The 16,535-nt window shown below is 28.1% G+C and overlaps 1 protein-coding gene across 2 annotated transcripts; it reads left to right on the top strand.

Annotated features, from left to right (window-relative positions):
• The first annotated feature begins 553 nt into the window (after positions 1–553).
• On the top strand, positions 554–8,410 carry LOC145747152 (uncharacterized). 2 transcript variants are annotated; one of them, XM_082564862.1, is made up of 15 exons: positions 554–980; positions 1,377–1,574; positions 1,937–2,023; positions 2,643–2,745; positions 3,153–3,277; positions 3,539–3,612; positions 4,023–4,194; positions 4,671–4,870; positions 5,060–5,133; positions 5,484–5,579; positions 5,799–5,865; positions 6,025–6,125; positions 6,613–6,827; positions 7,139–7,219; positions 7,336–8,410. In XM_082564862.1, exons 1-15 carry the CDS (start codon positions 798–800, stop codon positions 8,137–8,139), a joined length of 2,580 nt encoding a protein of 859 aa, XP_082420988.1. In that variant the 5' UTR covers positions 554–797; the 3' UTR covers positions 8,140–8,410. The 2 variants fall into 2 exon arrangements, with proteins under 2 accessions (XP_082420988.1, XP_082420987.1); XM_082564861.1 differs by having other exon boundaries at positions 555–980; positions 5,057–5,133.
• Positions 8,411–16,535: the final 8,125 nt, after the last annotated feature.

Here is a 16,535-nt window from a genome sequence, read left to right as displayed (position 1 = left end):
TGTCGGTCATTAAAAATTTTAACTGAACGAATATTTCTCATTAATAGTTTAATTCGGTTCTTGTTTTATTAAAAGACTGGAAATTTTTAACAAATTAAAAACTAAGTTTCGATTCATTAATTTAATTGTTATCATTTGTTGACGTTTTTGTATTCTATTTATAAAATAAGCGAAACTGAACCAAGAACAGAAGAAACGTAAAATTATTGATGACATTTTAGATAACTCGTTTCGTTGTTACATTTCTGTAAAGAATAAGTGACTGTAACGCTAAAAAATGACAATAAAAGACACCTAAACTAGTTTAAATTTAGTCATAGTTTATTGTAAAATAGGTTTAACACAACTTGGCAATGGCAACAAATTTTGTTTTGGTATGAGTAAAAATATAAAAAGGACGTTTTAAAAAGCTGAGTTTTTACAACTCCTAATAAAACCGCTTGTATTGATGTCAATTTTAAATCAATTGAATGCTGTACAATTACCGCTATTGAAATTTTATTTAATTCTGTAAAATGGGAACTAAATTTTATTTCTATTAGCGCCACTTGCCAGTTGAAACGAGTAGTACTAAAATAAATGCGAAAAGGGCGGAATGTACAAAAGATATTAGTGTAAGGTTATAAAAATCCCGCCCATTTTGCATTTTCTAAACTTGGCAGACAACGCTAATAGAGCTCCCTAGGTTTAATTATAAAATCTTAAATTTAAACAATATTTTGATTTTTAGAAACTAAAGAAAAGCCTAGATAAATTTCAGACACTTTAAACTTTCTAAGTTATCCACAACTACAAAAATGCCGATCCAAATTCAAGACATCGGACATGAAAATGAATCATCAGAATGCCCTCTTTGTATGGAACCTCTGGAAGTCGATGATATTAACTTTTTTCCCTGCACTTGCGGATATCAAATTTGTCGATTTTGTTGGCATAGAATTAGAACGGATGAAAATGGTTTATGTCCTGCTTGTAGAACGGTACTAACTTAAGATTTTAAAAGATTTTGGTACTGGTATCTTCTTATAAAACACAATAAACAAATAGTGGTAATATTGTTTGATTATTTATCCATGGAGTTTTTATGTTTGTATATTGATTTTTAAGGAATATTTGTTTATTCTTTAAATTTTTTTACAGTATTTATTAGTAACTCGACATTTGACTACCACTGTTTGTACGTCATTGGCATATTTATTTTTGTTATTTAGTTATATTGTATAGGCTTTATATATGCTAATTGGAAAATGATTTTAGTTTATTTCGGACATTGTTAACATATATTTGTTAAATTTTATTTTAAGATAACAAATTTTTAGATGTCACTTGTTAATATATTTGATTTTCCAATTTATAAAATTCTTTTTTTTTTTCAGTCATATCCTGAAGATCCTGCAGAGTTTAAACCACTAACTGGGTCAGACTTGCAAAAAATCAGACATGAAAAGCGTCAGAAAGAGGTACAACGACGTCAGAAACTTACCGACGGACGGCGTCATCTTGCATCAATTCGAGTATTACAAAAAAATTTGGTTTTTGTCGTTGGTTTGTCTCACAGACTGTCAGACCCAGAGGTAAGTAATGGTTCACAGAAAAACTAAAACATTGATGTACTTAATGGTGTAGTACCACCATTCAGCGGTGTGTGGTAGCAGTCAGAACTTTTGGCTTCACTACATGAGGTCCTGGTTTTGGTTTTAACTGCTCATGTTGTAGTACCCTTAAGTAAGATGTTATAGTTGGTAAATACAAGCTCTTGCCAAGACAAAAACCAATTGGCAGGTTAATTATTGATTAAATATAAAATATAGCAAAAACTGTCAAAGTCAACTTTAGACAGGGTTAGGGCAACATGTGTTACTCTATGTTTGAATTGTTAAGTTAATCTTTTCATATTAAGGATAAATAAAACAATGTTTATTGTCAATGTTTACAGATCTTAAAACGTCAAGAATATTTCGGAAAATATGGAAAAATTTTAAAAGTGGTGATCAATAGTAATACAGCATATGCAGGAACGCAAGTAAATATTTTAAACTTTTGTTTTTGTTTGGTTGGTTAGGGAAAGAGGAAATTAAAAACAATAAACTTCATTTCCTACTAGTTGCCATTAATCTTTAACCTCTAAACAAATGGAAAACAAATGGAAAACAATACATAACACTTAGAAATGCACAATTTTAAACCCATTTTATTTTGTGTAGTAAAGCTATTTATATATATAGTCACAATAAATTTTTTTGGTTGATTTTTATATTAAGATATAAATTTATAAAATAATTGTGTAATTTTTTCTATTAAAAATAACAGAGTTTCAATTTATATTGTTATTATTATTTTGTTAACTTGCTGAAATTCTGTTGTCATTTTTCTAAGTGATAAATTAACATTGTTAATTATTAATTACTCACTATCCTGCTAGTATAAAAAGAAGCTTTGAATAGAAATTTAAAAGAGTGAAAATTTGCATTTTAACTCAAATATATATTATTTTTTCTCTAACTATTTATATTTTATAAGCCATGTCATTGTTACTTTTTTGTAATGCCTTTTAAAACTTTATGTTAATTGCTCAGCATCATTAGGTAAATGTATAGTTACTTAAATATAGCACTAACTGTGAAAATTAACTTTGTTACTAGGGTCCAAGTAGTAGTGCATATGTTACTTACTCAAAAATGGAAGAATCGTTGCAGGCGATTCAATCGGTTAATAATGTTTATATCGATGGCAGAACTTTAAAAGGTTTGTTGTACTATATGTTGTCCCTTTTTGATTATTTATGTATAAAGATTAGATAATAATGAAAATACTCCAAAACCTAGTATATTTTGGCTTATATTATTTATGTGTATATGTTGGGTTTGCTTTTATTGTTAAAAGCACTAATTTAATTATATTCTATTTACTAGTTTATCCTACAGTCGGCATTTAATTGTTGTAATAAGGTCACAACTCTCAACTAATATTTGTCTGCGATAATTAATTCACAAACACAAACAACAGTTTTTTTTAATATGTAGGCCTGTAAATTAGACACGTGTACTCATCATTAACTAGGCTTCATTATATATACATGCAATGTAAAACAATAATTTTGATTATTTTCTTTTCCGGTAAAATGAAAATTAAAAAAATAATTTTGTTTTCAGCCTCACTTGGTACAACAAAATACTGTAGTACATATCTAAAGAACCAGCAGTGTCATAAAGTTGATTGTATGTACTTACATGAGTTAGCTGAAGACGAAGCTAGTTTTACTAAGGAGGACATGCAGGTAAATATGTTTACCCTTTAAATTTTAATTTTATTTAGCTACAGAAATTTTCATATGTATTATCAATAATCTTTTTTTAACTCACAATTACTTTGGTGTTTTGGGTACATATAATAGACAATTATCAAACTAGTATTTGTATGGAAAAAGTTCCTATAGGGGAGCTGCTTCAAATATTTTTTTTTGCACTTGTATTTAAGGGAATTTTTAAGGGAAATGTATAAATGGGTTTATTTTTATTAATTTATTATTATCTTGAAGTTGGGGAAGCACCAGGAATTTGAACAGAAACTGATTGATCGAATGATACAACAAGAGAATGAGATTCAACAACAGTAAGAGATAACAGTGTTTTTTATTTGACATTTATTGTTGTATATTAATATAAGTTTTTGTTTAATTGTATTAACATTTATACTTTTTCGGATTCCTTTAAAATTCAATTTTTAAAATAGATTTTATTTAAATTATAATTATATGAATACATTTAAATATTTATATGCTACTTTTATTCAATATTCATTTCTCATATATACTTATTATGATTCACCCAAATTAAATTAACTTTTATTTTTGGGGAAAAGAAATGCCAAACACATCATTTTAACGATTACTTATAAGTTTTCAAATAAACTTGTTTTTTTGTAAATTATAAAATTCGATTTAATCTTTGTTTAAATTATTATTATTCCTTTTTTACAAAAAATCAAAAAAAAATTTTTTTTAATTTAATTTTTTGTTTTAGGGCTTCGGAAAACGACAGTAACAATACAGCAATAGAAACTCCTACAGTAACAACAACAACAATGACAGCAACAAATACAAGAAAAAACAGTGGCACTCTTGCTTCTACTCATAACAGTTGGTTATCTGTCGCTAAAGAAAAAACTCCACAGGAAAATAATAATATTGAAAAGGTACAAAATTGTTTTTTATTTATTCAGTTCAAGAACATAATTATAATTTTAATATAGTTAAACTTGCGTAAATTATTTGTTGCCCACCTTTTTGGCTGCATTTTAAGGGCTGTAATATGGTTGCAACTTATATAATTTTGCATGATTATTCATCTACGCACCACAAACTGCAGTTTTTTTATTACTTTAAAGACTTTTTTTTAGTTGGAAAATTTTTATTACTTGATAATTTGAACATATATACTTCTATATAAATATATATTGTCATATAACTCCATATATGTAGATTTATCATCAATTTAACACTGTTTTATTTAATTTTTTTTACATTTTGTGACATTTCTGTGCAAAACAAAATAAAATAATTATGTAGTAGATAAATAGGTACGTTATATTTAACGTAAAGCAATTTTTTTTATGTATTTAAACATAAATTTACTCAAAAATTAAATTCGAAAACAAATTCTGTTTAACAGAAAGAAAGAACTTCACCTCCGCCAATATTAACAAGTAAAAAACCACTACCTACACAAACATTAAGAGAAACAGCAGGGTTGTTACAGAAGAACGTCATAAGAACAGATGCCAAGACTGCACTGGTCACTACTCCTACTCCGGAGAGTGTTTCACCCATTTCAGTTACACCCCCTGTTGTATCAAACGCTGGTGACATAATGTAAATTATTTATAATTTTTTTTTATGGTTTATTGGTTTTTTAAACCATTTTATTTTTACAATAATTTAAATATAGCTTTAGTTTGAATGTAGTTTAAATGTTTAGTTTTTTGTTTTGCTTTTTTAGTATTTTTGTAATTTTTTTAGCTTGTTTTTAATAATTTAATTTTTTTTTAACATATTTAGTAGCAATAATGAACAAGGAACAAATAAGAATGAAAATATATCGATATCACCTACTTTAAATCAATGCACAAATGAAGGTAACTCTTGCAAAATTAGTTTTTTATTTGAATTTTTTTATATTTTTAAATTAATTTAAGAATTTTAAAAATAAATTGGTCTAAATTGGTTTAGGTAGTTAAAAATTATTTTTCTTTTATTAAAACTTAGTTTTACACAATTATTTACTGATTTAGTGATAAATTTTTATATTTATTTGCTTTTATTGTTGTTATACTACAGTAAAACAGGGTGGTGAAATTAAGTAAATATTTTGATTATTTTACCTTTATGTTAAACTGCTGTTGCAATATTAACTCAACTCTAACTTAAGTTGTATAAATTTTGTACAAGTTTTTATGTTAAAAAAGTTTTTTTTTTTAATTTTTAGACACAGAAGAGAATAATGTTATAAAAGACAAAGAGTATAATTTATTAAATTCTAAACTTTCTGAAACAACTGATTTAGAAAAACAACTTTCAATCGGTATTGTTTTATATTTTTAGCTTAAATAATAAACTAGGTACCTTTAGCCTTACTGTGAAATTTAATAAAAATTATATTTAATGCTTTTACAATTTAATTAAATGTACAATAAATTGTTTATTATAAGAATAAAAGTTTATTAATATTGGTTTTTAAAAAAAAGATTCAATTCGATAATTTGTATTTTTATCTAATAAAATATATTTTATGTTATTACAGAAACACATAACTTGCATATATCAAACGATATTCAACAAAATCCGTTAAATTTTTCATCTTTAACAAGGTAAAATAAGTTATTTATATCACATACCAGTTATTTTTTAGTCATTTAACTTTTTTTTAAACTTAGTCATCACTGAAATACCCAAAAAAAATAGACTAGTGTAAAATTTTGTATGTTTTATGTTTAATTATTTATTTGAATTCAATATTTTTGTACCAGATTTAGTGACAAAGAGAGTTTTAATTCAAAAAATTTGTATCCAACAAATAATTTAACAAATATTGAAGCATGGAATAATACTCCTAACAATCCATTACCAGGTTCGTAAAAAATTTTTGTATAACCGTAAAGTAATAGGTTTAGTATTTTATTGGGTGTAGAGTGTGCTGTTGCCCTGTGTTTAAGCTATCCATATACGCCGAGCTCAAGGGTTAATAGTGTGACAATGGTAGGGTTTAAACCTGAAACCTTTTGGCTCATAATCTGATAAACGCTATAACAAAATACAGACATATATATAGACTTTTTTATATTTTTTGTGATAGTATTTTCATTAGGAAAGGGTGTGCTGTTGTGATGTGTTTACGCTATTCGTAAAAACCGAGCTCAAGGGTGAATAGTACAGCGTAGATATAGCTCAAACTCTAAGCTTTTTGGCTCATAATTCGAGGCCATAATTGAACTAGTTTTATTGTTTAGATTTGTAATACCCAGCAGTGTTACTTTTTTAAAAAAAAACTTTTTTGATTTCTGTTTTTCTATAAACAATGAAAATATTATTTTTAAATTCACTTTAATTTTTTGTAGACGTCATTCCGATAAAAAGTTCCAACGATTGGGAAGCCGCATTTGGATTTAACTCTCAACCAGAACTTCCCCTAAACCCACCTTTGACCCCTACAGAGGGGTCGAATCCCCCCTCAGTGAGTGGAGAGGACGATGACCTTGGGTTTGACCCCTGGTTTGAATGTAATAAAGGATTAGCTGAGTTATTGGAAAAAGAAAGCAATGCAAAACATAATGTAAGAGTCCAAGTTTTCATAAAAGATTAATAACTTAAAATCATCAAACTTTCAATTTAAAATGGAACATAGTCCAATAATACAGCAATTTTAATTACTCTATATTAGTCCAAAAGGCTATAGTTTGTCTGGTAATTTGTTTATGTTTTTTTTATATTTTTTTCTAGTTTTTACATTTTTAGCATATCTTTTATGCATTTTTAGTTAAAGCATTATTAGGTTTTATTTATTTTCGGTACATTTTTTTTAAGGTTTTTACATAACAGGGCCTTAACAAATATACAAAGCTTTTAAAATCTATTTTTTAACAGAACACTTGGCCAACTCAACCCATCCACCAACAAACAAATAATTATTCTCCTAATAAAAATGATTTTCATCGAATAAACAGGGTAATATTATCTTGAAAGTTTTAGATATTTTTAAAAGACTGCTATAACCTGTTTTTAGATACGAAATTTTAATTTTAATTTTATTAAAAATTTTTTTTTTACGAAATATTTTTTAGTTCGGAATAAAAGTTCCAAACATGAACGACTTTCCCCCCTCAGCAATACCCCCCCAACATACCTACAAAATGCCATCTATGCACCCCAACAATATCACAAGCCCTACTCGTCGAGGGTTAAGCGAGTGGCAGAACGGGTTAAGAGCCTTACTCCCAAGCGTAAACATCAACTTTGCAATGGATAGCAACAACCAAACAAAATCTCCACAAAATTTACAGAATTTTAATCTTCAAAATGGGATAGGAATAAGAGAGAAACCAAGATTTCAATTGGGTTATGATCAGTGGGGATTTAACTCAACGAATTCAAGCCAAAATAACCAAAATCAATCTTCATTATTTCCAACTAACAGCTCACAAAATCAAAGCTCTTTTTTTCACAGCAATTTCGGGGTCGCGCGTACAAATAACGATCGTTTCGGCTCAATTGCGCCACCACCCGGTCTGTTATCTTCACAACAATTTCCCAACGACCCGGCTATAATCGCGGGGGGTAGTAAACCCCCTCCAAACCTTCCTACGTCATTTAGAGCGCCACAGCACCCCCTAGAGGACACTCCACATTGGATGAAATCGCTTCAGACTCTAACGGATACTGACAGTTTTAATAAGCCCGGACAAGGAAATTTTCTTTCGCCGAAAAAAGACAACCAAATCCCCGCCACCACTTTCTCGGGCTGGCCCAACCTTGGGTCACGTGACCAGATGAACCATCAACCACCGCCAGGATTTCAAAGCCGACTCCCCTACACAAATTCAACTGAGTTCGGAATACGGCAAAGCTTGCTGGAAAATCAATCTTAAACGTTGTACGTCTCCCACTAATTCGTGTGTGTTCTAATTTATCTAATTTATAATTTAAATCTATCCGAACAGGAATGTATCTTAATAATATTAACGTAGGAACGCGGTGCCTAGAAGATTTTAAAAGTAATAATTTAAATGTTAATTGCAAAGTATTTCGTTATTTCGAGTTGTTCGTTGAAAGTTCTTGTTCTGACTAACATGATTTTTAAAGTAAGCTAAACGGTGTCACGTGACTATTGATTGTCGGTTATTGAAAGAACTAATATAAATGGCAATGAAAATATGTTTTGTTATGAGTTATACAGAACATCAGACAGTTATATAGGTAGAGTTAAAAAGCAGGCTTTTTATAAATGAATAAAGAATATCAACACCACACATAAGGTCCTGGGTTCGATCCCCACTGCTCTCATACTGTAGCGCCCTTGAGTAAGGCTTTCTAAACGGTAAACTCCTGCCGAGCCAGCACTTAATCAGCTGCATAATTATCGGGCAATTATAATCTATAATATCCCAAACTGCTACAGGCAACTCGAGAATAGTCGGAGCAACTCATGGTCCTCTATGTTTAAGTCGCGCATTCGACTTTCCCATATCGAGGATAAAGATATATATATACAATATTATGCCACATTGAAAATTGATAATTAAATAGTTTAAGTTAAGAGGACTATTTAATTAGCATTATTTTATTGTGACCTTATTTTAAAATCGTAAATTCTATTAATTAAACAATAAACTGGGAGCACAGATGATTGTCAATTTCATTGCATTTGCTAGGTTAACATTAAAAAATGACGTTCCGAAAGATTTCGGGTTCGATTCGCACCAATGCCACACTATTCGCCCTTGAGCACGGCGTTTACAGATAGCTCAGACACCTCCCAAACCGCACACCCTTACCCGATAAAAATAACCCATTTCATGTTACAATTAAATTTGTTGGTTGAACACATGAAACGTTGTGCACCACAACCAGTGATTTTTAATAATACTGATATTTCTACAAGGCGTTAAATGTTAACCTTTAATATATATTTAATATATAAGATAGTGTAATATTTGCTAACCTTGCGTCTAAGACAAATCTTAACAAAGCCTGATTATATAAAGTCTATTGACAGATTCAAAGCAATTATTTCGCATTGACAAACGTTGTAGACACTTCATATTTGTTGTAGAACAATAAAAGCTTCCTTTGTCACTGGTTAATATTTAACGTCGCTATTACATACTAATAACATGGCAACGCGGTAAAGAAAGTAGCTTCGTTGTAAATGAGTAACCTCAGGCAAAGATTTGTTGGGTTTCAAAGGCTGTTTTAAGTTTGTTTTTGTGTTGATTTTACCGGCAAAAGTTAGTTAGGTATTCAGCGTATAAAATCGAACTCATTTTTCAGTGCCAAATTTAAAAAAAAATCCAGTTCATTATTTAGCACCCAATTTAAAATCCAGTTTTAAAATTCAGTACCAGATTTAAACTTTTGTCGTTTTGTTTAGTCTTTGTTGGTTTATTATTGAGCACAATATTTAAAACCTAGATTTACATTTTAAAACTGATGCCAAATAATAAACAGGGGCTTTTAACTTTTTAGTATAAACTTTAATACATAAACAAAGAGCAAATGCTTATATAAATGATTAGCAGTGCGACGATGTTAATGCATTCAAATTCGTTCTTTAAAACTAACATTTCAATTAATTATTACTAGTTTGGTATAAGGTTTGCGTAACTATAAAAAAACAACCTAAAAATGTAATCAAATATTTAATCGATCGAGTTAATATTGTATATCACAACTAAAGCACCACTTCAGATACTTAATGATCAAATTATTACCAGATATTATCTCATAAACTTGGTTGTTATGGCAAATATGATAGGGGAGTTTAATGAATCGAATTTACTGAAATCAAAAAGTTTTAACCAAGCAAGAATTGATGTTAAAAACAGGTTGATTGGAGATAATAACGTAAACATACATTCGAACAATAAGGTAGGCAAAGTTATATTTTTGAAGTTTTAATTACTAATAGACAAGTGTTACAAAAATGACTAAAAAAGGCATTACCTATAACTGTAGACAATTTAGAAATTGGTTTACAATTTGAATATATTTTTTATAACTTTTTTGTATTTAATTACTTTTTTATAATATTAGGTATAATCATCTAAATTTAAAAGTTTAGGTTACTTCTTATTTAGTTTACTAGTTAAATGATGAGGTACCTTTGCTAAAATCCTATCTTATTGCGTTTTATATTTTGTAAGACGTCGTTCATATCATAAATAAATACATTTAGGTGCTTCGTCGCTTTCACATATGCAGGCACAATTAGCTTTAATAAATTTTTTATAAGCCATCTGTTTTGGGCCCTAAATAAACACAAAGAGTGCCAACAACGATGTTTTATATTTATAAAACTAAGCAATCTTTTAATGTAGTTTAAAATTTAGCGTCTTTGAAAGCATAACCGTTTTAATCGGTATACTTGCAAGAATTAGTAGATCTAAAACTTGTACCTTGAAAACTTAAGCAATTATCTGATTAACATTATCGGGTAAACAATCAATCAAAAAAGGTCAAAGTTATTTTAAACTGACTGGTGGTAAGAATGGTAGCCGTGATTAAATTATACACTCTGAAGTCGGCCATTTTACATTAAAATAAAGAAATAAGTTATTGTATAAAACTAGTTTAAAAAGTTGTATTTTATTTAGCTTAACATACCAAGGCCTGATTATTCACAATGGGTAAATGCGAACGAATTCGACAAATATTCAACTAATACAAACAAGTTAAAACGAAAACAAAACTTAACCCCTTACAACAGCAAGGTAAAGTAATCAAGTATTATTTAAAGTTTTATGTAATTGTTTGTTATATCATTTATTTTTTATTTAAATCAAGAAATTAAAGTAAATAATTGATAGCATTTTTTTATGTGCAATACTTTAACATACGAATAATTGTTTTTTCTTAAGCTCCCAAAATCTAGTTTGGGGTTTGCTTAAACTAACATGTAGAAGAACCCACCTTTCTTGCAAATTATTTGGTTTACTACAAACTTTACGATTTAAATTTTAGACAAATATTCATTCAAATTCAAACCATCAAATTAATTTAAAAGCTTTAAACATATCTTCTCAAAACGAGCTCCGGAATGGGCCCTCTCCTAATCATAAGTAAGTTAAATTGGAGTTTGATAAAAAAGTTGTATAAAAATAAAATATTGCAATAAAAATATACCATTTATTATACTGTAAAATATTTAGTTTTAATAAGCCTAAATTCAAGATGATTTTTAAAATTTGAGATTGTCTTAAACACAATTTTTTGTTAAATCTTGTGTTAATTTAACATTAACAAAATTTGTGATTTTTTTTTACATTTTCTGATAAGATTTATTGCCCTCCACAACCAAGCACCTATTCATGAACCACGTGACTTCACAAACATGATTGATTTATCGACAGCTTATGATAGATGGGGTTTATGTGTTGGTTGTTTTCATAGAAGGGGGCCTCAGTAAGTTGGTTAATATGTGTTTTAAATTCTTGTAAATTTATAAATTAAAAATTAAAAAGCTGTAAATTGATATAGTTGAAAATTATTTCTGTCAATAAATTAATTGTGATTGGGTTTTATCACAAATTTTGAAGGGTAAAATTAAAATGGTTTTGTATCAAATAATTATAGTAAAAAAATAACTTTTTATTTTTAAAGTTTTGTAGTTTTATTAGTAAAGTTCATAGTTTTTCATATGTATGTAATAACGTAATATCAATCTTTTTTAAAGTTCATTATTGCATATATGTTTGCATTATTATGATATCATTATTGTTTAGAATTGCTTATAATTTTGGGTTGGTATCGTCAATTAATCCAATATTAGAAAAGCGCCCTGACTATATAACAAAAATTAGAAAAAAATGTGTATAAAAAATTTTTAATTTTAGAAATTCAAATTTTTAATACTTTGTTACAGCAACCATTACCAAGCTCCAGTTAGGGTCGGTGGAGGTTACTCAATATTCAAACGAGACCACGTGATCTGGAATGACGTCATTCATGATGATGAAATATCGCAGAATACTTTAAGGTGGATTTTACAAAGTGGACAAGATCAAGCTAACGGTTTGTTAAATAAAAAACAATATTTGATTGAAAAAATATTATTAAAAGTTTTTTTTTGTCAAAATTATTGTTAAATTTGGGTTTTATTAGAGAAGTGAGTGTAGATGAAAACCTGTGAGAGCTACCCGTAAACGCCGGGCTTAAGGGTAAATAGTGAAGCACAAATTTCGGGTTTAACAGTATATAACTGAGCACTTGTGCTTTGGTGACAGCGTGGTTATAGCATGTCTGGATCATTTGTGTCGGAGGGCATTAATTGTCTTGTATGTGTTTACACACTAATTAACAACGTGCAACTATTTCTTTTGCTATGGCGCAGTAGCTCATTTTTAAATTAATTCTTACTTTGTACATTTTAGAAAGTGTTCACTGTTTTATATTGCAAGTAACATGTTTTTATTTAAAATTGTAGCCAAAAAACCACCTGTTAAAATCTAACGAAAAGGAAACATTATAACAGTAATAATGCTTAAAGAGTTTTTTGTTTATATAAATAAAAATGAAATTAATTAACTGTTTTTTTTCTTTATTTTTAGAAAACGAATTCTTTTCCCCTTTCGGAGATAACAAAACTTTTAATTTATTTGAAGAGTTTGTCGCCAACGGGGGCAATGCAGCGGAATTAAAGGTAAACAAACATTCTATTTTTTTGTTTTGGTCGGATATAACGAGCCGTAAGGTTTCGGGTTTGAGCCGATCCAATGCCACACTGTTCTTTGCGTACGAATAGCTCACAACAGCATATTCTTTCTTAATAAAAATGTAAAAATATCACATAAAAGTGATGTAGAAAAAATATGTTTTCATGGCAGAAATTGCTTATAAAGAAATGTAAATATTTTTAACTCAAAACTGAATATTTGCTAAATGACATTTATTTAACTTATGACGTCATTCCCCCCGCCACAAATGATCGATTAATTGACTTTCTTTATTTAATATTATCTTCCATTGATGTAATTTTATAAATAAATAGAGAAAAAATAAAAATTTGGCAAATATTACCAAAATAACAATAAATATGGATGATTAAAGTAATACTAATATTATTTAAATACATTAAAATACTAAAAATTCAAGTGTTTTTTTATTATTTTTGGGTTACTTAATTTTTAGTTTTTTTTTATAGGAGTATCTTGAATCAAATTTTAGCGAAGTCGTTTTAGAAGAGCTCCGCGAATCTGGTTGTGACGTCACATTACTTGTTGAATACACCTCATTGTTTCGTCAACATGTTAAAGAAACACTGCAGAAGAATATCAGAAAACAAAACGAAATTAATAAAGTAAGAAAATTTTATTTTTAAGTTATAAAACTTGTAAAACTTACCTTAATTTTTCTGCATAACAAGTTAATATAAACAAACCGTCAGCGTGGTGTGGTGGTCAGAACACTTGGCTTCACTACATAAGGTCCTAAGTTAGGTTTGATCGCCACTGCTTTTATGCTGTAGTGCCTTTAAGTAAAGCGCTATAAATAGAATGAATTCCTGCTAAGCCATTACTTAATCAGCAACTTAATTATCGTACATTTATAATCTACATAATATCCCAAACCGCTTAGTCAACTCAAGACTGGGTCGGGGTATAAATTTTTTTTTTCTTTTTTTTGTTGAATTTATATTTTATATAAATAACAATTTATATAAATAACAAACACTTTTAAAACAATACAAATAATGTTTTTATCACTAACTTAAAAAAATAATCAAAGTTTTAACTGTTTTTTTTGTTATTATTTAGAAACACGATGAGTTTTTTGATTATTCTTCCTTGTATACTGAGATAGAAAATGATGGAGTAGATATGAAAATGTTTTTAGTTTTCCTCAAAAAAGGTAAACTTGTTTTTTTTTACTAAAATGTTTTATATAACAACGTAATTTTTACCCAAACGTTTTTACTTAGCACGAAACGTTGCAAAATTTCGATATTTTAAATTATCTGATTTTAAGAAGAACTGTGATTTCAAAAAAATTGTATTAAACTAGTCAATAGCTCGGCTTAAGTTTAGTATTTTAATTGTTGTAATATGGTCGCAACTCTTAACTAATATTTGCCCGCAATAATTTACCCGCGTACCATTAATGACAGTTTTATTTATTTTGAAGGCCTGGATAATAGATTTATATTATATTTATATACTTGGTCCACTGATTATATATATATGTAGATTTTAATAGTAATTTAAGATTTTTGTCAAAAAACATTAAATTTTCTTTTTAAACATGTTATCTTGTTATTAGGAAAACTTGATTTAAAAATCAAAGAATATGAAGAAAAGGGCGGGAATATTGAGATTCTAGAACACTTTGCTGACGTCATTAATCAAACCGGGGATAAAGCGAATATTGCGCAGTGTTTCCAAAAATATTTTGACGAAAATTTTGAACGGCAAAGTGCTCAGGTTTTTTTGGATTTTGTTGAATCTGGAGGTGATCTGGAAGCACTGGATAAATTTGTTGGGGATTTACCAGACAACAAAGGTGAATTGATCATTTTTCTCATGTTTATTTATCCTTGATGCGGTAAGGTAAACTTTACGAATCAAACATAGAGTTACATCAGTTACACTGACCCAGTCTAAAGTTGACTTTGTCAGTCAGTTTGGTATATTATAAAATATAATTCACCTGTTGGCCTTATAAGAGTTTATACTACCTATAGTGCAATACTCAAGGGTGCTTTAGCATAATATCAGTTGGAATCGAACCCAGGACCTCATGTAGTAAAGTCAAGTGTTCGGCAATTACAACACGCTGCCAGGCTTTTTTTTAATCTAATAAGTTTTCTTTATTCTAAATAAATATTACTAATAAATTGATTTAAATAGAAACCCCTTTAAAATGTTAAATAATGGCAATACGTTGTTAAAAAAAATAATTACAAAATTAGGAACTCAATCAAACATGAACAAACATTAACAGATTTTTATTATACGCAGATATTTTAGGTTTACAAATTCCAATCCAATTTGCCGAATGCGTTCAAAATTTTGAAACTACAGAATCTTTAAAATCTCATTTTAAGAAATTTTTAGAAACTAACAAACATCTTTACCAAAGTGCTAGCCTGCTACATCAGTTTATACAGGTTAATAAAATAGAAATATCTTACAATGCAGGTTATATAAACTCTTCCTTTTAGCACAAATTATAGATTAGCCAATTAATTCATACTAAAGATATTTTTTTTAGTATTTAATTTTTTTTACTATTTGTATTTTTTACTACTTTTTTATCGTTTTTTTACTATTTAAAAACTACTTTCAACGTTTGTCCTTTTAATTTTTATTTTTAAGTAACTTTAGTATTTATAAACTGTTTATATCTTTTTTTTATATTTTCTATTAGGAAGGGGGCAGAGTTAAAGAATTAAAAGATTTTGTTAAAAATAATCTCGATGTTAAAACTTTACAACAAGAACGACAACAACATGAAAATGTGGATTTGTTACAAGTAAAATTTGCATAAATATTAAACTTTTTTGTGTAAGAAATATATTGTTCTGCATTGTACTGGTATTATTAACTTTATTAATTAAGTTTTAAATAAAAGAGTTATAATTATTTATGTTTTTTTTAATAAATAAAAGAGTTATAATTATTTATCCACAACGAAATGGCATTATAGAAATTTAAATATATTTTTTTTTTCAGAAAATTGGGACAACGTTTCTCCAAGATTCGGGAATCTTGAAAGATTTAGAAGATTTTCCCGACGACATTCGAGTGATCGAAGCTTATATTCAACGTGGTGGGGATTTCCCGTTGCTGGTACAGGAAATATCTGACGTAATAGGTAAAAATTAAACTCTGCAAAAATATCAAAACATTGTTATTTTTTTTTATAATTTTGTTTATATTCTTGATTTTACCACGATTATAAATCTTGATATTATTTTAGAAAAACCTGAGTTCACCGATTACGTACAAGCAGAGACTGATGACGTCACTCATAGATTTATTCAAAATGATTCAACACAAATACAATCTGGAAATCACGTGATCCATCAGCATAGGTAACCTATTTGTTACTTGTAAAAAAAAGTATTAAAATTTTGAAACTTAAAATTAATCATCTAAAAAATTTTTTTTTGTTATTGCCAGGTTAATTTTTTTTAATGTTTTTTAAAACTTTTATTTAATGTTCAAAATTTCTAAAAAAATCAAATGGCTTGTTTATGTTAAACAAGTTTCTGTTAAGCTTGTTTATATTCAAATTTATATTCAATATCAAATATTGTAAGTTTATCATC

The sequence above is a fragment of the Corella eumyota genome, chromosome 1 (assembly GCF_963082875.1).
Source record: "Corella eumyota chromosome 1, kaCorEumy4.1, whole genome shotgun sequence".
NCBI lineage: Eukaryota > Metazoa > Chordata > Ascidiacea > Phlebobranchia > Corellidae > Corella > Corella eumyota.
The sequence above is the reverse complement of the archived record's forward strand: the minus strand, read 5'-3'. Positions and strand labels throughout refer to the sequence as shown.